Source organism: Nesoenas mayeri, assembly GCF_963082525.1.
Source record: "Nesoenas mayeri genome assembly, chromosome: 17".
NCBI lineage: Eukaryota > Metazoa > Chordata > Aves > Columbiformes > Columbidae > Nesoenas > Nesoenas mayeri.
The window spans coordinates 12,204,813-12,226,501 of NC_137565.1; the positions used below are offsets into that span (position 1 = coordinate 12,204,813).

Sequence of the window (21,689 nt, forward strand, 5' to 3'; positions counted from 1 at the left end):
CCAGGTGGGGATTGGGCTCTTCTCCCAGGCATCAGCAATAGGACAAGGGGCCATGGGCTTCAACTCTGCCAGGGGAAATTGAGGCTGGAGATTAGAAAGCAATTCTGTGCAGAGAGAGTGGTCAGGCATTGGAATGGCTGCCCAGGGAGGTGCTGGACTCACTGGCCCTGCAGGTTTGTAAACTGAGATTGGACATGGCACTCAGTGCCATGATCTAGTCAATGGGCTGGAGTTGGACCAAGGGTTGGACTGGATGATCTCTGAGGGCTTTTCCAACCCAGTCCATTCTGTGATTCTGTAAAACAGGGCTGTGCTGATGCGGGATTTCTAGACCTCGGCTCCCGTCTCCATGCGATTTGGGGCTGACTACTTAGTCTTGGCCCGATGCTGCGTTAGATTGAGCAGACTGAGGCGTGCGCTTCCAAATTGTCACGTGCAAAATTTTACAGATCATGTTATGAACTCAGAGATCGTTTCATTTGTTGAAGGCGGGGGTGCTGTTTCCCTAACCTCTCGGTAAACCACACTGCACGCTGTGTTTCTCCAGCCCCCTGTGTTCTGCAGGGACTTCTTCCAAATCTGTACCAGCTGGCGGGAACTCATAATTTCACTATTCCCTGTGATATAGAATTTTGTGAAGCTATAATTTCAGTATTCCCCACGTTATATAATTTTGTGAAGCTATACTTTGTATTTGAAAGCTGTAGTTTTAAGAAGTCTGAAGCAAGACGTGCATGGTAATGATAAAATACAAAGGAGATTAGTCTTATAAAATAGAGAATGAGTAATATTTCATCTTTCACCTCCCTGTTCCATGTTGTATCTATGTGTAAATGTGGAATGAATGGCAAGGAAACGCGGAGATGTGGGCCTGTGAGCTGGTATCGATGGGAGACCTGGATTCTTGGTGTAATCTTGGGACCGAAATGGGCATTAGATGCTTAATTGCAAGTTGCTAAAAATGATGTCAGTCTGAGGTGGGTTTTGTAATCCTTTGGAAACAGCGTGGAATTGATTGCTGCTTTCATCCGGAGCAGTTTTCATTGGTTACATCTGTTTTTTTTTTAAATTAAGAATAACAGAGAACAAATGCTACTCAAGTTGGCTCTTACCTCTTGAATCTTTAATTCGAAGCCCACAATTGATTATGATGAAGCTGTTCTCTCCGAAATGGACAGCAACTTGAGGCTACTTGAAAAACTTAATAATTCATTCCTATTTATGCACACTGTAATACAATAGGTTATAAATCACCAATGTCCTACACCTAATCAGGCATTGTCAGTAGGAATTTAGAGATAGAGTGCTGTGATCCCAGAGGTTTTCTTGGCTGCAAATATGAAAATAAATTCATATTTTTGGTCTAAACTTACAATGCTGTCTTAATTGTTTTCTTGCTTTATTTCCTTCAAGGTTTTCTAATACACCGACATTTCATTTTGGTGGGGTGGCCACTGCTCACTGGTGTCCATGGCGACCTTTAGGGGAGTGGAAACTCAGTTTTTTTCCAAAAGAAGCCACAGAAAACAAGTATTTTGTTAAAAGAGTGGTTGTTTTTTTTCCATATTGTCAGTAGTATATTTGCTTAGGTAAGTATTTAGTCTCAGTGCAGGTCTGTATTGTTTCATATGTGTGTATTTCAGATGTTATTTAAATAACTTTATATTAAGTGTGATTTTTACTTTAACATTGTGATATATATATAAATATATATCTATATTAATATAAAAATTTGATTTCTAGGTCAGCAGGACATGGAAAATCCTCGCAGAAGACGAAGTGCTGTGGTACCGGTTGTGCCAGCAGGAGGGATACCTGTTGGATACGAGCATCTCGGAGCGTTCCTGCTGGAAGCTCGTCCTCAGGAGCTGCCGTGCCAGAGAGCGCGCTCTGAAAACCAGCTGGAAGGTACAAGGGAGTTGATTCTATTTAATGGGATCCGTGTACTGTAGAAAAATGGCAACCTGCTTCAAGCAAGTGGTAGCGAAAAGCTGGTCTTTGGTGTCACACCTTTTTGCTGGTGGAGACGGGAAAGCTGCTGAAGGGTTGCTGAGGCTTTGCCCAAGCTGCAAAACCTTTTTTCTCCTCAATGACTGATTATTTTGAGAGTGAGTCTGTTTGCTCTTCTACTGCATTGACTTCAGCAAGAGATGTTTATACATCAACCATCCCTTGATAGTGACAAGCAGCTTTACAGATAAAGGCTCATTACATACCCCCGCTAAAGAAAAAGCTTTTTGTTTAATTGTTCTGATAGTTATTTCTCTACCTGCACATTATGAATGATAATGAAGAGTGCTTGCTGCTTTCTCCTTCATTTCTGTCTGTATTCCAGGAGGCAAACATAAAATAGATGGGTCTTATCTCAGCTGCTCTGCCACTTGTCAGTAGCAACAGTAAAGCTCGGAGTTTTCCAAGAAGCAGCAAATGAACTTGGTTGATGAATTTGTTGCGATTCCAACGCCCTTTCTTGTCTTTTTGTGCAGAACCGCATTGGTGCCGTGAGCCAGCTGCAGTACGAGCTGGGAAAAATCCTTTGTGACGTGCATTCCTGGGATGGAGTTGTTATTGCTGGGTGAGTACGAGGGTGCGTCGTGCTCGTTTCATCCTCGCTGTTTGAGGGCTCGAGTGCTGCTTTTTAGCAAATCCAAAAGAAGCGTCCCTTTGAGGAAACAAGCGTGCCGTTTTTCTGACTGCAGTTCCTTTGTGGGTGAGGGAGATTGTCCTTAAAGTGACTGATAATGGTGGTTATCAGCGAGTCATTTGAGCAGCGCTAATTTTTATCTCATGTGCATATAGTCCCTGTAAAGGCAATAGTAGTTTCTGATGAACTGTATCTATTTTGCTGCAGAAACACCCAGAATGTATTAAATATTGTAGACTGAAAAATGTTCTTTTTATTATTTTTTTCCGTAAAAATCTCTTAATCACAAGGATATTCTTGTGTGCTGTGGCAAGGTAACTTCAGAAGGAGTATTACTTTTCTCCATCGTTATTTAAAATAAATTTGGGAGGGTGGAAAACACCCAAAAACCAGAGGAGCTCAAGCTTTTCATTTCCGAATATAGAGCTTTGTTGGGACCTTGATTTAATGTTAACTATTCATTGATTTAATGTTAACTATTCATTGATTTAATGTTAACTATTCATTTGCTTCACACATACATTGTTGAGAACCTCCCAAACTCTTGGATGAGGTTGCTGTGACTGGAAGGCTTCACTGTATTCTGCTTGGGTTTTCCAGATTGAGTAATTAGAGCCCTCCAGAAGCAGTCATGTGAATAACTAGAAATTATATCAGATAAGGACATTGTCCTTAACATGCCAGAGTTCTGTATTTTGTAGTAGCACTTCATGTTAGTGTTGTGCTTCTGTGTTGTGGGACTAGAGAAAACTATTTATAAAAAATACTGGAAAATTAACTCATTGGTTATAAGGAAGGGGCCTCGAAATAGATTGTGTGTGGGTAACTCCCATATATGTTGAAATACTTTTGAATGCTGTTGGGCAAGTGAGAGCGGACATCTAAACCGGCGAACAGCAGGAGGGGAGTTTTAATATTTGATGGGTTAGTATTAATTCTGCATTTGGAAGTCTCTGTTCTCTCTGCCATCCTATTAATTGTTGCTTCATTTCTCTGCTTTTCACGCGATGAGTTCGCTGCTGTACCTGTTGATTTCTTCCGTGCCCCTCTCTTGGAGGGGGTCTGCACTCCTGTATCTGTTCCACTGCCTCTAATGAAATCTCTTGGATGTTTTTTTGGGAGCCAGAAACCCCATTTGTCTCCAGGCTGCTGCCAAAACCTCCAGCTCTTCTTTTGCTTCACTTTCTCCATTGTATTTATATCCAAACATGCAGTAGGTAGGCAGCACAAATGTAACTTCTAAAACATGTGTTAAAGTCTAATAGTCCGTATTTTAGCTTGATGTACTATGGAAGTTTGGTTTATGCAGTCGCACACTTTTTGTGTTGGTTCCCCAGCTCCTCCAATATCTCTTGATTCTTTTGATGAATTTGCTTCAGTTGTCATGGGGAAGGGAGGGGGGAAATAATTTAGGTTCCTGTAAGACTCATAATAGGTGAGCAGGTGAGAGACTACTGGGGGAAAAGCTGCATGTGCGTATCCATTAGCAAAAGTGATGTTATGGGTTTCAGTCAGATTACTTTCTGGTAATTACCCTTCTCTGAGAAAATGAATTTTATTTTTGATAAAACATGGGCAAAATCAGACTTTACCTGGTTAGTGCATGAACCATTTAGTATATTAGAACACAACAACCACATTGATCCCTTTGCGGTTTACGACTCGCCCTTCACTCTGCTTTGGTAGCTTGAGATATCCGAAAGCATCTCCTGAATCGCTGCAAGAGGGAAACTGTTGTGTGAATCTCACCCAAAAGACAATGAATTTATTGTTCTGCCAGTGACGATCCAAGTCTGCAAGAGGGTACCACACTGTGACCCCCCCCAGTAACAGCTCATGGGATGTCATGGTAAATATCAAACAAGACAGACCTACAGATATAACTGAAACTCCCAAGGACATTAGCAGGATGTGCAGGGAAAGACTTTATTCATTATGTGTGTTTGATAAGTATGGAGGAATTTGTTGGGGTTTTGTTTGTTTGTTTTTAAATCCAAACATAACCCTTCTTTTTGTTTTTTTTTTCCCCAGCTTATAGTGTTGTACTTAATGGCATTGTGCTTGCAAATTTGTCATAAGAGTGTAATGAATCTGGTGATCAATAGCTGGCTGTTGCGTTCTTGCAGTCCTGAAGAAGTAATTTAATAGCTGAGGTTAACAGAAGTCAATTTTCTTCTCGGTATAAATATCAATTATCTGTTGCATTTAATGATTATATCTTCAGTTTCACAAACACTTATGTTCTTGGCTTTACATGTGAATAATCATAGATTACAGTGACACTTGCCATGTACATAAAGCTAAACAGACGCGTGACTTTGCGAGACTTGAGAAGCTGGCGATGATCTTAAAGCTAATTTTGTCTGTGGCATTTCCCGGGATTTTCGAAGCAGCGGCTGGTGGCATCATTGACCTTCCTTTCTTTTGTAGTCGGGTTGCTGCAAAAATTAAGGCCGCTCAGTTTTTAGCAGGTTTTTTGCTGTCTGACTTTGCGGAGCAGCTGTGACGCTCTGGCTCGGCCTAGTCAGGCCAGGCAGGCGTTAAACTCCGTCTTTAGAGCTGGAAGCTGTGGCAGGACACAGCGGCTGCTCCTGCTTCCAGGAGCTCCCACTCGGCATCTCGGAAGATCAGAGAATTGGTATAAAAATCTAAAAAAAGGGGTGGCGAGAGAAGGTTCTCCAGCGGAAATGCTGGGGCTGTGGTGTGTGTGGGGTCTTGGAGCGAGCCTGGGAACAATCTGATTTGGACTGATAGACCTGCTCTTGTGTTCTTCACTATACTGCTCCAAACTCTGCTGGGAAGCAGAATAATCTTTATTTTAGCTGCTGGAGAGCTTTTTTCTTTCCGAGAAGGAATTTGTACGGGCTGTAGGCAGAGTGACTTAAAATAGCAGCTACAAGTGTAATACACAGAGGCATGGTTTGCCTGAACTGGTTCAGGAGCGGGTCTCGCTGTTAACTAAAAGATGAACTACTCAGGGTTAGCTCTCCCTTAGAAAAATACACCTATTTCGCGCACTCTCTGTTGTCTCCGCGCTGCTGCCAAAGCTGGAGCCAGAAGATGGCACAATATCAAGGATTGATGAAGTGCAACCTGAGCTGCGAGTGGAAGGTGGCTGCGAGCGGCTCCTCTTGCTCCGAGCGCCCTGCATTTACTGCCTGACATCAGATAATTCAATCTGGCCCGCGTGCAGAGCATCTTGTGTTTATCATTAAAATTTCATCCCGATGGTTACGATGCTTGTTTTCTGGGTCAGACCTCGAATCCCTTTTCATTTGAGACAGCGGTGTTTGTGGTTACCTCACTCCCAATCAATGTTGTATTCGCCAGCCTTTCTACAGTTACACGTCTCAAAGGAGCTTCTTTAAAGGGATATTGTCCTCCCCCCTCTCCATATTCAATTCAAATGTAGTTTCTTCTCCGAGTCAGAGTTTACTTAAAGCAATTATATGTCTGCTCACTTGGCTTTTATGAATTACTACTGATGATTAGGTTTGCTGTACCTAACACTATATGTTTGCTTTCAGTACAGAATGCCTGGATTTCTTCACCTTTTGATAATAAAATCTTCGATATATGTTTGGTTTTTTGTTAAGGAAGCACATGTTCAGATAGTAAAATTGCTACTTTTTTTCTTGGCAGCGTTGCCATACGCTGATGGGCATTTGTAGGCAGAGGTTGGGTCTTCTGGAGATACTGATCTCAGAGCACGTATCTGCTCCCTGTTTGAACAGTGCTCTCATTACGCTGTGGCTCCTGTGATGTAACGTGTTGTGAGGCTGTTTTGCTGTCTGACTGTGTGAAAATACTGGCTGTATGTATTATATGTGTATATATGTGTATGTAAGGCTGACTGCATGAAATACTGAACACGTGGCTGGGTGGTAAACTTGCCTGGTGTCAGTGGCGATCATCTCACCCTGTTAAACCACACCAAATCTGCTGTGAGTCAGGGTGATGGTTTATTGTGCGTTGTTTTAACTCCTTTATGCTTGTGGAAGGGGCACCGGGGCTTTACTGCTGCCGGTGGTGGCTCTGAAAGCTTCCCGAGTGAAAATACACAGGAGAGATCCGCAGTCAGACAACCCCTCCAAAGGCCCAGAGATATAAAGGTATCTACTTTGTCTTTTTTCAGTCGTCTTTGACCGAAAGAAGAGTGGCAGACCGATAGTTTAGAGTTTGCATAAATGGAGATTTAAGGGCAAAGTCCAGTCTGGCAGACGCTGCCTGGAGTCCCCGCATCCCTGACAGACTCAGCTGGGGATCAACCCCTGGTTCTTCACTTTACATTTTAACTTCAGCCTTTTTCCTCCTGCCCCAGTAAGTACTGTCTTCTTTCCTAGACTTCTTGTTTTCTTGTGTTAGCGCTGATGAGATTCATCTGCTCCGAGCACCTCCATAAATCAACAGGCGGACTCTTCCTCCTTTTCCAGGTTGGAGCACACCTGGCGCAGGTGGGATTTCTCCACATGATGCTAGAAAAAGGTGATGAGAAGCAAAAGAAAACTACCTAAATATCTTCCATGCTTTGGGGAATCATCTCTTTTTGAGGTAGCGACACATTTTGATTCCCTCGTACTGAGAAACTAAACACACTGAAATAAATTTCATGGAGTTGTCTTTGTGCTGAAGTTATAGGGGAGTTGCTATTTAAACACTGCAGCACTTTGGAACAATTTGAGCCTTTCAATTTCAATCTTTATGAGCAATAAGCATATATGTCTTTATGACATATAAGGAGCTGCTACTATATGGTAGATTTCTTTGTTCTCTAGATCACCTCCTGCTCTGCCTTTCTCTTGCTCAAAGGTGACCTGCAAATGACTTTTTTTTAAGAAATGGGCTTGCCACTCTTTTTAGCTTTATAATGATGTGTGAAACTAGCCCGAAAGGCTCAAAAACACTTTTCTGCACTTTTAAAACTTCATGTCAACTCTCATCTAATTTGGTTTTCTTGCTATAGGGCTTGTGGGCTATTCTCAAGGTATTTCTTATTAGCTCTTGCATCTTAATTCACCGTGCAGACCTGAGGAAACCAAAATATTAATTAGTAATGAAAATGGATAAAAGTTAACAAACTGAAGGCTTAAACCGCCTGAATAAACCCCTGCCTTATTTAATTGCTTGAATGTCACTTGTTTAATGGCACAACTTTGATAGAGTTTTCCCTCCCCATCCAGCAACTGAGCCTGGATGTAAAACAAAGTGTAAGACAGAAGGTAAAAGTATTTGCCTTTTTCCTTCAACCTTCCCCAAGCTCCTCTTCACTCTTCACTCATTCTCATCATCGTTAAGAAGTAATAAGTGTCAGACCTTTTGTTTGAAGCGAGGGTTGAAACCGGGATGACATCATGAGTTCAGAGGGGTCGGAGTTAGGGAAGGTTGTGTTAAGTGACAAACACATTGGCTTCTCTGTCATCTTGTGAAAAAAGAACCTTTCAGGTGAAACCAATAGCAGAAGCTTGATACCGACCCTTTGTGAAAGCTGCTTTTCCAGCCTGAAGTTCTTGGTTTACCTGTGGCTTTACCTGTGGCTTTACCTGTGGCTTTACCTGTGGCTTTACCTGTGGCTTTACCTGTGGCTTTACCTGTGGCTTTACAGGATGCAGAGGAACACGTTGCTGCAGGGAGATGTGCCGGCGTGTAGCGATGCCCAGTGTGGTGAAGTCATGGTATTAATAGTTAATTTTGAGCTCGTGAAGCCTGGTTTTCTGCTGAGGCCACACAAACCCATCCTTTTTCTAGTAAGCTTCTTGAACATTTCATTTTCGCACACAACCCACCAGCCTCTGGGCTGTTGCCGTCAGTGCTTGGAGTTCCGGTGGTACTTTTCCCCTCTGCTGTTTGCAGTATGGTGCAGTTTGTGTTCCTTCCAACATGTAAACGTGTTGGTTTACATCATCTTCAAATGGTGTTTCCTCCCCTGCATCTGGAACTGGAGCCATTGTTTCATTCATTGTATTATGTGTTTGTCTTTTGTGAATTAATAGGGCTGAGGGACCAGATCCTTCCCAAATTGTGTCATAATTCCTCATGAATTCTTTTGAAAATATTATTATGGGCAGTACCCATAGTACTATTAATATGTTTCCTTGGTCAGAGCATCTGGTTAATTGATGGGCCCGGTTGATGCAACCCACTGGAACCTCAATGTAAATGATGGGAGATTCTTGGCCTTAAAAAAGAAAGTTACTAGAGTCAGTTTGACTTTCTTTAGCTTCTGCTTTTGTAAGTGTTCATTAAAATGTTTTGCCTACCATATAACCCTTTGGCTTGTTTCTGTTCCCTTGGTATGACATTTGCATGCACTTGAAATTAATAAGAAAGCGAGGCACGCAGAAGCACTTTAGGATGGTGAAATGTTAATTTTGTTACAGATAACCCACTTTCTAGAGCTCCGATTTCCTAAATAAGGCCTTGAGAAGAAAGGAATAAGCTCGGTTTCTGTGAGCGTGGTCTGCAGATGGACGTGTGTCGATGGATTGGGAAGTCAAGTTCCCAGCAGAAGAGGTTGGGAACTGATTTGAGGGATGCCCAGAATGTATTTCCTACATGTCAAGTCTTCAAATATTTCCAGGTCCTCTTTGGTACAAGTTAATCACTTTTCTTCATCGCTACACTCGGGTATCGAGCAACCCAAAATAATGTTTGGGTGTCATCAGGGACATTACTTTTCTACTCTACATTCTCCTACCACTGTTAGGATTATTTCCAATGCTGGTTTTGGTTATACCACATCTGGGTTGTTTGGGGTTTTGTTTGTATTTTGTGGTGTAGCTTTCTGCCAAGCTATGTAATAGCAATTTTTTTCTCTTTTCTGATCCAATTCTATTAATTTTGGTTTTATCATTGTGTTATTTATATCCTCTTGTGCCATATAAAGTAGTTTTTTACTCCATTGTTGCTACTACTATTGTTTCTCCTGATTTCTTCCCTTAAGGAAATATATCTGAGCAGCCCATCTTTATCTCTCATTTCAGAGAAGAATTGTGGGTATAAAGAAGGTATTAGAATAATTCCAATAATTTCCATTTAATAATCTCAGTGACTGAGGTACCTTCCAACTTGTGGTGTTTTTGATGAAGAGGTTTTTATATAAATTGAACATTTTGAATTATCGGTTTCTTGAGCCTTATAGGGAAGATGAAGCTGTAGGAGCAATTTGAACCAACTCACAAAGGTGTTTGTGCTTGGGTTTGCGTGTTTAATTGGGCTTTATTCTTAAGCCTACAGAGCAGGTCACTGAGTAGATATTTTAATTAACCACATGAAGAACTGCTTAGTTGCTTTTAGTGGAATGAGGATGAAAGGTCTTGAGATGCTTCTTGTAGCAAGACAATGCAAAATACTCATTATTTTCCTTGCTTATCAACAGGCATCCGTTTAAACAGAGCTATAGTTGGACATTGTTACTTGAGCAAAATTCCTACCGACTTCAATAAAATGCATTGACATTGTAAGGACTTCGTAATCAGATCTTTTGAGCATTAACAGATGGTCACCGACTGCCTGAAAGAAAGTTGTGGGGTTTGTTGTGTTTTGTTTTGTTGATCACTGCAGGTATCTGGAAACTGAGCAGACTTTGCCTTCTGGAAGTCAAACCTGACTGTGAAACAAAGGGGTTTTTTTTCCCTTTCCCCTTCCTTATTGTTTTCTTGCTATTAATTTTTTAGAGAAAATATGGAAAACATAAACTGATTTCTAATGTGCCTTATCAAAAATCTTTGGTGTTCAGACCAACTTAGTGTAGGAAGACTTGCCCTGGAGTGGGATGCTTGAGGCAGCCTACAGAACAGACCAACACCGGCGTCTTCTTTCAACAGAAACCCAACGACGATGTAGTTGACCCGCTTGTTTGAGGTGGAATTCTGCGGTGCCAGCAGTAAGCGAGCCACAAAAGTGAGCGATTTGTCTTTGCTGCTGCCATGGGCTGAATGCACAGAGTCTCGACTGTTCTCAAAATGTTCATGTTAACAGTTTTTCTTTGTGTATTTGTCAGTTTATATATTAGTTGCAGTTGTACTTTGCACAAACACTAATTAGACAGCCATCAACACTCAGGGCCAAAGGCTTACTAACAATGCAACTGTGATAGCAGTGTCTTAATTGGTTGAGTATAATTGTCATTAGGCAGCGATAAAGACATCTGGGGCTCTGGAGAGAGATCAGCCTCTCCCTCCTCTATCCCAAATTTGTTCTGGCTGTTGCCATCCAACACAGTCGAGCTTTTTCAGATGCGACTCTGTGTTTTGACCAGTTTCCTGATGTTTTTCTCCTTGTGAAGTCGTCCGGCTCTTCAGCAGCACTTCATTAGAGCCTGTGCGCTCCGCGCTTCACCACCTGCTTCCCGGCCATCGCCCGACATCAGCAGCTTCTCACCCCAGCTCCTTCTCCTTCCACTGGCATGAGAGGGCACGAGGAAACGCTTCATCTCATTGCCACATTACTGCCCATAAAAAGTCGTTGAAATGTTTTTGATTACGCTTTGATACATTCCACCTATTGTTGCTCTGTTTCAGCAAGTTTTTTATGCGTGTCTGTAAAGCTTAAGCTGGATTTGCAGACTAATTTTTACAGATGTGTACGTACGTGTCCGGAGTTACAGACCTGGCTTGTCAAAGAGAGGTATAATTAGAAAAGGATAGTTAGAAAAATATAGCACTCGTCATTCTCTTGCTGCTACTTCTCATGTGGATAAACTGAGATGTTCAGCAGAACGAGAGCAAAGTGAAGTGTAGGTCTCTGCTGAACACTAAAGCTGTGTCTGGTGAAGAGGGACAGACACACAGACCCAGAGCCGAAATCCGTGGGGGTGAAACACCTTGGGACGCATCGGGGTGTCTGGAGAGGGGAGACTTGAGGTTGTGACCAACAGCCTTTTTCTGTTGTGCTCCAGAAAGTAAGACTTAGAACAGCCTTTCTAGATGAAGTAAATCAGGTGAGAACTCGGAATTTGTAGGTGTTGGGATGTGGTTTGGGTTTGGTATTGTGTTTTGGTTTGTTTTTGAGAAAGTGGCTTATATTAGACATTGGAGTATTTACCTGCCGCTGCAATAATCATCTCAATACACCCATCGGGAGGAAAAAGCAGCAGCTGAATGCTCTCGGTGTTATAGCAAATAGAATGTATTTGTTGTTATATTAAACAGAAAGATTTGAGGGTTTTTTTATTCGTTCCAGCAGAAAGTTCTGTTGGTTTCCGTAGCCATCGTGATAGGAAAATCAGTAACTGAAGGAGTTTGGAGGACTGTGCCTGTTCTCGGGCAAAAGACTTACCCTGGGTGCGTTCATTCAAGAGCTGGTAATCCAAACCCATTTCCATGGCAAAGCATAAAGACTGTTGTGGTAGGAAATGAAGAGGAATGCTGAAATTATCTAGAAATAGGTCTGTACAGTGCAGCGTGTTCTTCTCTTCAGCCATCTCTATTGACTGGCAGATTTGCCAATTATCTGCAATAAAGCAGCCTTTTTATTTTTTTACAGCAAGGCAATGCTTTAATAGTTTAAAAGCCTTTTGTTGTGGTTACAAATTGAAAGTGTGGTGCTCTTTACAACAGCATTAAAAGCGGGGAGTGGAACTATTAAATTTTTTAGTCCTGAATTGGCTTCATGTGTGTTTGAAATTCTTCCAGTTCAGTCCTGGTCCAGTCCCAGTGTACGCTGGAAGCGGGCAGGCGGTGGCGATGGCCAACCGAGCGTGTTGTCAGCCGAGGAGATGGTTTATATCTCCCATTTTCCCATGCTGGTTCCCTGCCCAGACCTGGATCTCCACTTGTGTTTCCAGCCTGGACTTGTCACATCTCTCCACATCTTTTAGGTTCACCTCATGGGACTGAGATAGAATCACGGATGGGTTTGGGTTGGGAGGACCTTCCCAGCTCCCCCAGTGCCCCCCCTGCCATGAGCAGGGACATCTGCACCAGCTCAGGTTGCTCAGAGCCCCGTCCAGCCTGGCCTGGGATGTCTCCAGGGATGGTTCAGCCACCCCCTCTCTGGCCAACCTGGGCCAGGCTCTCACCACCCTCAGGGCAACAATTTCTTCCTCGTGTCCAGCCTGAATCTCCCTCCTTTAGTTTAAAACCATCACCCCTTGTCCTGTCGCAACAGGCCCTGCTCAAAAGTCTGTCTCCATGTTTCTGATCATCCTCTTTCGAGCACTGACAAGCTCTTGTGTTCAACAGGTCCTTGCTGGGGTGGGAGAGCAGCTCGGCTTCATGGGGAGAAGTAAAAGCTCTTCAGCGTGTACCTGTCCATCAATGGAGAGGAAGGGCTGAGAATGAGGAGGCTGCCGGTGCTCTGATGCAGAGCCTGCCAAGCAGAGACAGTTCCTCTGTTTAAGTCCCACCACAGAATTTGATTCAAATTTATTTCAAACTGGTAGTTGGAAATGTTTGGTGGTTCCGTGCCAGTTTGAGCCCAGCTATAGAGACGGTTCGGGTTCTTCTGCAGGAAGAAAGAATGGTTCAAACTGAATTTAGGCTTCGTTGAATTCTCAGGGAAGATTAATTCAAGTGCTTCTTGTGCTCCTGTGATGTTGGATCTTTAATTCCAAGACTGTGATGCTCATGTCTTGAGCCCTGGATCACTTGTGTTACACACTGTGTAGAAAAAACAGAAGCAGAGTGCTCACAGAATTAGGCAGCACCGTGCCTCTTCTCTACTCCTGTTTTGCTATTTTCTCCATCTATTAGTCCTTTTTACATTCCCAGGCTGGACTATATGACAGCAAACATGTATGTGCATGAGGAGGAGCTGCTGGTCTTGCATGTTTGGGGATGAAAATGAATATTCTGTCAGTTCTGTCAATTCTACCGGTGCCTTGAATCTTGCTTTTCAGGGTCATATAGTGACAAGAGAATTTTGGCTTCCCTCTTGAGAATAATGTGCTACCCTTTGCAGTTAGAAGTTTTAAAACATGAACCCAACCAACTCAGACACAAAGGGAAACAAAAAGCAGCTCAAAATTGAAATGCTTCCGAAGTGTTCCGTGTGTCTCCTGCTGAGTGGGACTGCAACAGATCTGCAATTACCTGCCCCGTTGTGCTCTATCTCCAATTTTAACATTGTCTGAAATGAGCACTTCTCAGTTTTGTAACTAAAGATAGTTATTGTGGGCTAATCTGAGCTGCTTATTTGGTCCAAAAGGAAATGTTTTGCATTGCTTTAGGGAAGCTTACTTTATGATCTTTTCTTTTAAATAATGCTGCTATAAATTGGAAATGAAAACAGGATTCATAGAGGAATTTGGGGCCTCATTTGCAGAGGGAGGAAAAGGGAAAAGCGCCATCCCACCCTCTTCTCTCATTTCCTTCTGTGTTACCGTGTAAAGCTCTGAAGAGGAATCCGGGTGACAAGGACACAGCTTCAGCGCAGAGGATTAATGTGCGTCTCTTCCTGCTCGACAGATCTCGCCGCCCCCTCAGGCACTTTAATTAGGTGTATAAAGTGGAGCATTTTCACCCAGAGCTGTTGAAATTCACCTGCTCCCGAGTTCCTATACCCCAGTGCTCCCCAAGACCCAGATCAGAGTCCAGCTCCAGCATCTTCTAAACCTTTATTAAGCACCTTCCTTCGCCTCCTTTGTAAATAACTCTTGTCGTATTTTCCTCATAAACACAGGACAGCCAGCTTTCTAACCTGTAGACCTTTGCAGCTTATCAGAATCATTGCAGCTTATCAGAATCATCACAACAAAGCTGAGAGAGCAGGAGGGACCCTTCGTTTTCCAACAGAATCCAAGCCTCGGGTATGGCAGAAAAAGACACTTTAGACTATTTAACTGTGTTAATTGTCACAGTGCTGTCAAAACTTCTCTTAAATAGTTATTGAACTGCTCCAAATAGCTTGAACTGTGTTCTTTGACCAGTTGTAAAGGGAGTTTCTCCTTTACTTTGCCTGCAGTGTTTTTTATTTTAATAGCGTGCTCTATGGCACAGAACAGTTTCCATGTTGCTTGCTGTGTTACAACCTTCATTTATTTAGATACATTCACTATTGTCTAAGAAGTTGAGTTCTATTTTTTCTGATTTTTTGGCAACCATAGTTTGATGTTAAACTATAGTTTTCCTGATGTTTCAGTGAGAGCACCTTCTGCAAAGAAGACAGCAGTGCCTTAATTCTAAATACAACACTTAATTGTATTAATAAATTAATTAGTCTTCAGAGATGTAGACATCTGTTGATGAGGCATTATAAAGTTTCTTTCTATAAAGAGCAGCAGGTTGGGTGGGTGTTTGCGTGTGAGCGCTTATATGCATGTACATAAATACTCTGATTAAACAGCCTTTCCTTGGCACCACCACAATCACAGATTTTTAAAGACTGAAAGGAAATGCTTTGAAGTTTTGCCATGATGTAATTTAGGCTCGTTACTGATTATCTTTCTTCCCTTGAGCCCGACTCTCCTTGCACACCACAAGTAAAGCTAATATCAATAGTTGGTAACTGTGGTAGGTCAGCCGTGTCGTTTTTGTAGCTCCAATTTACCTGCCTGTCTTAGTAGAATTAATGCTGCATTCAGTAAATAGAAATAAAGTGAGCAGAATTGATGGGCTTGTACACAGAGCATGTAAACAGGGGGAGAGTCAGTCTAGGAGCTGTAAAAGGCATTGGGTTTTAAACCACAACTCTTGTTTCTTCCTCCCTTCTCCTGCAGCTCCCTCTTCTCAGCTGTTTTTTGGGATGAATAATGGCTTTCTCTTCCAGATACACATCAGGAGAGGTGAGGCTGTGGGACACTCGCACCTGGGATTACACAGCCCCCATCCTGGAACCGGCACACGGGCCCGCCAATGCTGGACCTCGGCCACGCGTCTCCTGCGTGAGGATAAGCAGCTCGCTGGCTGTCGCGGCTCATGAGGACGGTGAGTAACCACAACTCTCCTCCCTATCTAAAGAACAAGGCTTTACAAAAACGAAGCAGCTGTGCTCAGCTTTTTGTGTCTGTAATCCTAGGTCTACACACACACGCACACACTCGCTTTTATGTGAGAAAGAAGTTGGCCAATAACCCTAAATGCATTAGGAGGCGCTGGAACACAGCTCCCATTAAAACTGGTGCTTAATTCCTACTGGAGCTCCTGCGCAGAGTGCCAGGGGTTAGTCCAGCCAAACTATCTTAAGCAAATAACTTGTTTTGCTATAAAAATATTAAATGTTCTTCCCCCAGCTTTCTCCTCTGTCCAGAACTCCCCTGGGGCTCTGTGGGGCTTTGTAATGGGAATACTGGTAAACTCACACGTCTGATTAATGTGCGTCCTCTCTTGCTCTTGGCATCGTGTATGGATGCATGTTTTCTTAGCTGAAATATTGGTTTGCAGTGGTGGGTTATTATATAGAGAGAAATAAAACCTGTGACCTAATATTTAATGAAAACATAATAAAATCCTGGTTACATGCATTGTTTTAAATGCTTAGATGTTTATATAATGGGCAACAAGAGCCAGAGACCAACCGTACATCTACTGGACATGGGACTAGCAATTAAAGTCAGGTTTGGGCTGATCCCATTGGGATCCTAGGCTGAGTTGCTCAGGCAGAACTCAACTCCTATCGTCTTTCTTGATTTGACACTTAAAAACCTCTCCTCAGGGGTGAATAAAGAGCATTTTCAAAGTTAGGGAGCTTTGTACACATAGTGCCTTTGATCCCGGCATTTCTGCACAGGGAAACAAAACCAAAGATGGGTAATCCAAACAAGATCTCTTATCCATATGTTTTATTTTAGAAGTAAATTAAATGCTTTGTATGTGAAAACAATTGTTTTAAGATGATCAACATCCTTAGCTGTTTTTTTTTCATATGGATCATGCTGGAATGGTTTTCTGTGGATATAAATTGTTGATAGGCAACGCTTTCCGACAACAACAATTCTGATGTTACAGAATACTCATTATTTACTCGAGTCATAGAAAATTATAACTCAATGATAGTTTTAATGTTGGCTTTTTGTCCAGCGTGACAAACAATGACTAGCAGAGGGTCTTTGTTTTCTAGTCTCCCACTGACTAATCTAATAATTTGTCAAAGGGGTTTTTCCTGTCTTAGTCTTGTTGTCAGTCCCCTGTGCGCTGGGACTAAACCAGTTTGCAGAAAGCCCGGCTTCTTTTATTCTTTTGGGTAGAGACTTTAATGGGCTCTGTGATACGGCAGTTACTCTGATTTGAGAAGCCCGGTCAGAACAGATTAGTTTCTATGTGAACAGGGAATTGTAAAGACCCGTTTTAGAAACGTTCACTAACCACAATCTGAAAGCGTGTATTTACAGTTCGGCGGAGAGAATTCTAAACTCAGCAAGGACGACTTTGAAGAGAATGCGTTTGATTGTTGTTTGTTGTACATTTCCAGTTCCCTTTTCTCTTTGTTTATAAGTTTGACTAAGGCAGAGGAACCATCTGCTGTTGTTGGAGGTGGTGCTGTCAGGCAGAGTCGAGACTTCCCTGGCGAATCCCTGCCTTGCAGACTCGTCCCGATAACATCAGTTTCTCCCAGTTCACCAGAGCTCACGCAGCGATGTCCTTGGCATCCGATCACAGGGAAGAACTAACAGACAGACTCCGCTCGCGCTCTTTTGCTGCTTCGCTGGTAGCAAACGCTTCCCGAGGCATATGAAATATAGGAAGGAGAAAGATTTATATGTATATTTTTTCTGTTCTTACTGGGATGCCTGCATCCAAAGCGAATTGTAACTCCGCGATGGCACTAAAGGAAAAATTGATTTGTGACTTCTGGTGAATGTTTCCGACGGCGTCAGCCTCTGAGAAACAAGGTAAATGAGGGGAAAATGTGTGGGGAGAAAATGAAGTTCCCTCCGCCCGTGCCAGCGCTCAGCGGGGCCGCTGGATGTACACCTGGGGCAACGGGACTTGGCAACTTGATCCACAGTTGTGATTTTTGAATTCCGACCCACTGGCCTCATATTTCTTCTGCCTTGTTTCCTATTGTCAGCACTGGCAGGCCTCCAGTTTGATTTTACCACTAATTGTGTTGCACGTTACCGCACTGAAATGAATCAAATCAAAATGCTTTTCCTGGAGCATTAGATAAAGCAGGCGAGGGTTCTGGGTAATGAGCAGATGCTGCTAATGCAGGGACAGAGGAGGTCTTGCCAGGACTCCATCTGCTCCATGCTTGCCTGGCTTTGGCTGCGAGCCACAGCTTTTGGGAAACAGCAGTCTACTTTAGCCATCACCCTACCCCCAACCTCCAGAATCTCGGAGTTTGACTTGAAAACAATGTGTTGCAGCAAGAAAGCTTACTTTTCTTCTCTTTTTTAAATGCTGCGCTTCATACTCGTGTAGGCACAGAGGGGAGATGCTGCGCTGTCAGCCTTCGTGGTGGTGCTTGGAGACCCATCGGGAGGAGTGAGTTGGTACTTCACAAGTTGCAGAGTAGCGACCTGGAGCAAAGGAAGGTGGTTTCTGCAGGGACCAGGAGCGCTCGTGCTTGTTGGCAGGCTCCAGGAAGGGAATTTTGGCAGCACCGCTTTCTGGGATGGGAAATCTGCCGTGTTGTCCGTTCTGATGCCCATAGAGCCGCTTGCGGGTGTTGTCTCTTCTGTACCCTCCTTGCAAAGAATTTGTTTGGAGTTATCCCTAAGTGCCAGGACATGCTGTAGGGTGGGAAGAGCAGGGACACCAGCGAGCTGGAATAAAGGAAGAGTTTTTTGAAGCATGCGGTAGTATAATATATTTATTTCCATCAGATACTTACAGGTGGATGTAAAACTCTTCGTTTCGATAAATAGCATGTGATTTCACATCATTTTAAGGTGAGTCTGCCTCTTGAGTACCCAAGGTGTGGACAAAACACCGACTATCTCGTCTGTGGCTTTTCTGACTGTACGGGGATGGTGTCGTTTGGAAATCTCTGTAAGAGTGATGGAGATTAAACCTGGTGCAAACTGGTGTGGTCATTGTAACATAAAGGCACAACTCTTACAACTAAGGTTCAATCTCTCACTATTCAGTACGGTAAGCAGCTTGCTGTACCTGCTGAAAGTTGGGAAACCGCAGTGCAATGAACATAAAATGCAACATTTTAGTCAATAAACACCAGGCATCTGCTAAGGTCGAGCTGGCTGTGTGTTGGTGCTCCCTCTGACTAGAAAAGCTTTTGGGAGAAACTCCAAGATAAGCAGCTTGGAGACTTCAGGCTGGTGCTCGTTTCCTCCTGTGTGTTTTAACTGTCTGTACTTCGTAGTATAATGTTATCTGAAAATTATAAGGCTATAAATTAATGTTCCCAGCTTAGAGGGGAAAAAAATGCATGTAAGAAGTGTTTTCAAAAGGTGAAAAAGAATTTTGTCCTGTTGAAATTGAGGTAGGAAATGTCAGGACTGTGACCCTCAACCAGGAAAAACATCATGTAGAGAACGTGGATTAATCAGCTTCTCTCCTTCCCGTGCGACTGCGCTCAGAAGCTGAAGCGTGCGAGCATGAAAATACACAAAATTCTGTCTTTTTTAAAATGTATTTTTGCAGATAACACCCACATAGATTGCTCTGCGTCTTTCCTGAGGCTGGCAGCAACGTGCAGGTGATAGGGCTGGCAGGTGAAGAGCTGATGTAATGGGATCTACATTGAAGCGCGGCCGTCCCTGGGATGGCCCACGGGTTCCCTGGTGGTGATCGGCTCTCCGCTCGCTCTTAGGAGGAGCTGTGACATAAAATCATAGCATCATTTCGCTCGGAAAAGACCTTCATGGTCATTGTGTCAAACCGTTAACACCGAATACATGCTGTATTACGCTGGAGAACGCAGCCAGTTTATTTACAAGTGTGATTTAATGTTTTTCCCATCTATGTTCAAGCTGCCTTTCCCCATTACAGGATTAGAGTATTTCATAGGAAAAGAGATGCTTTTTTCCTTTTTTTTTTTTGCGGCAAAAGTGTTGCTTTTTACACCAGAGAAACCCGTGTGAAAACAGATGTAAAACCCAGCTGTTTTTGCAGGATTTTGTGCTTCCAACGGGAGATAGACCAGAGACAGGCACCGTTAACAGAACCGTCCACCTTTGTTCACAGCCGTTCACCTCCGGTACCGCGGGAGATGTGTCAGACTGACTGGTGCCTCCGAAATTGGAGCACAGGCGGGATCAGCAGCGCCCTGCATAAGGCACAATAGGCTCACAGCGAAACGTTTTAACCAAATACCTCAAAATCTAGAGTGAATTGCAATAAATGGGCCTTCCATCAGGCCACATTTCAACAATATATTGAGTCAGAAGTTACAAACCTGAATTTGTTGTACAATCTGGGCCGAAGTGCTAAACAAGAAGACTTGCATAGCGATTGTAATGTCAAGTGTCAAAACCGTCTTCATCAGCATCTTGTACTTAATTCTTTTCCTTGGGCCAAGGTGAAATATAAGCCAGCTCTAAAGCCTAAATAATTTTGAGGTGTTATTGTTAAATTAGAATAATGACAACTGTGGTGCGGATTTTAGCACGCTGTGAAAGCGTTGCTTATAATTTTGATTTCATGGCTTTCTAACACTTCTAAGATTACAGTATTAAAAAAGAAAAATGATACCGTATGCTTGCAACCTTAACTTCACCTTAGCATTGATATTGCTTTGGAAATGAAGTGCTGGTCAGTGCTGGAGGCAGGAAGATCGACTATGGAGAGCAGTGATCTCATCTGCACTGCTAAATCTTACGCCTCATTTTTTTATGTTGCTGTACTAATAACTTTACCTATAACGATGGCTTTCTTTTGCTCTTACACAGACATGATTGACCGTTGCAAAGGCTTCCATGCTAATAAATACATTTTGCTGTGTCTGCCATGAAGCACAAAATAGTCTGAGTAGCACTTTCAGACCTGGCAGCTTTACCAATTGATAAATACAGTGGAGTGTTTGTTTTGCTATGTAAAACCCGATAATATTTTCCTTCACGAATGCATATACCTCTTTTGATAGTGCATTTCCACAGCCGATGGAGGATGTACCTCCAGAATCGGACGCTCTTTTGGAGGAGGGGACAAGCAAATAGTTGTTCATCCTAATGCAAGAAAATAGTATTTCTCATTGCATTCCTTCTGAACTCTCCTTTTGCTATTTATATTGTGCTCCTTCATTAAACAGATGTTACCGTACAAGTCACTTGGGTTATTTTTGTTACCAGGGATGTTTTCACACCATATTGTGTATCAAGTTACACACACTGTGTTTGCCTGATTTAAGATATTTTGGGTGGATTTTGCTATTGAACATCTGGCAAAATAAAGTACCTGTCTCCAATTGATTGTACTACTGCATGAGCCGTTTTCACTGCCTTCTCTTTTTTATGGTTGAGATGCAGTAATAATAATAATAGTGGCTGCTTTGCCCAAATTTTGAGAGCAGAACTCCAAATTCTGGGTTTCCCAGCTTGCCTGCGTGGCAAGAAGAGGGTTCTTTGGCTTGAATATTTTATTGGTATTTTGCAGAACTTTCATGCGTTAATAAACTCCGTTAAACACATTGAAATGCTCATCACAGACATGTGTAAATAAAAGATTTCACTGCAAGCAAGTCAGCTTTACCTTCACAAATTGGTCTTTAATTGGGATAAATGTTCTGTTTAAACAAACTAAAGTTGACAGTACTCTGAGCTTGGCAGCGATATTCATTGTCTGATGAAAAAGTCCAGTTCAAACATTCATGATCTGACACCACCGCGATCTTTTATCGCTGATATTGGTTTCCTTCTTTCAATCGGCTGTCCTGGGGATGAAACTTCTTCCCTTTGCTTTGTTTGAATCTGCAGCGAGGACTCTGCGAAGCCTCCGCTGGGGAATTGGAGCCCGTGCCGTCCATTTGTATTTGTTAACTCGTTTGAAGCGTGTGTGTGATGCGAGCGAACGGTCTGGTTTTCAAAACCAGTTCAGCAGTTATTTACCTTTCAAGCAATTAACATAATTACCATTATGCTAAGAAGTAGTTTTGGGAAGTTCTGCTCTGAGCCCTTATGACTCCACCGGGACAGTTTTAGTCGGGACTTATCTTTTTGATGGAAGCCTAATTGCAGTTTTGGCTTTGTGTAAACAAACAGAGGCAGCTA

At 42.8% G+C, this 21,689-nt stretch overlaps 1 protein-coding gene across 3 annotated transcripts in view; it reads left to right on the plus strand.

Moving 5' to 3' along the window:
- Nucleotides 1–21,689, plus strand: part of FBXW8 (F-box and WD repeat domain containing 8) — a gene marked incomplete at its 5' end in the record, with an annotated part of 52,206 nt that overhangs the window by 8,995 nt on the left and 21,522 nt on the right. For all 3 annotated transcript variants that reach the window (XM_080355092.1, XM_080355094.1, XM_080355093.1), the window contains 3 exons: nucleotides 1,744–1,908; nucleotides 2,487–2,575; nucleotides 15,350–15,507. In XM_080355092.1, coding sequence (XP_080211218.1) covers nucleotides 1,744–1,908; nucleotides 2,487–2,575; nucleotides 15,350–15,507 — 412 coding nt within the window. The remainder of the gene's footprint in view (nucleotides 1–1,743; nucleotides 1,909–2,486; nucleotides 2,576–15,349; nucleotides 15,508–21,689) is intronic.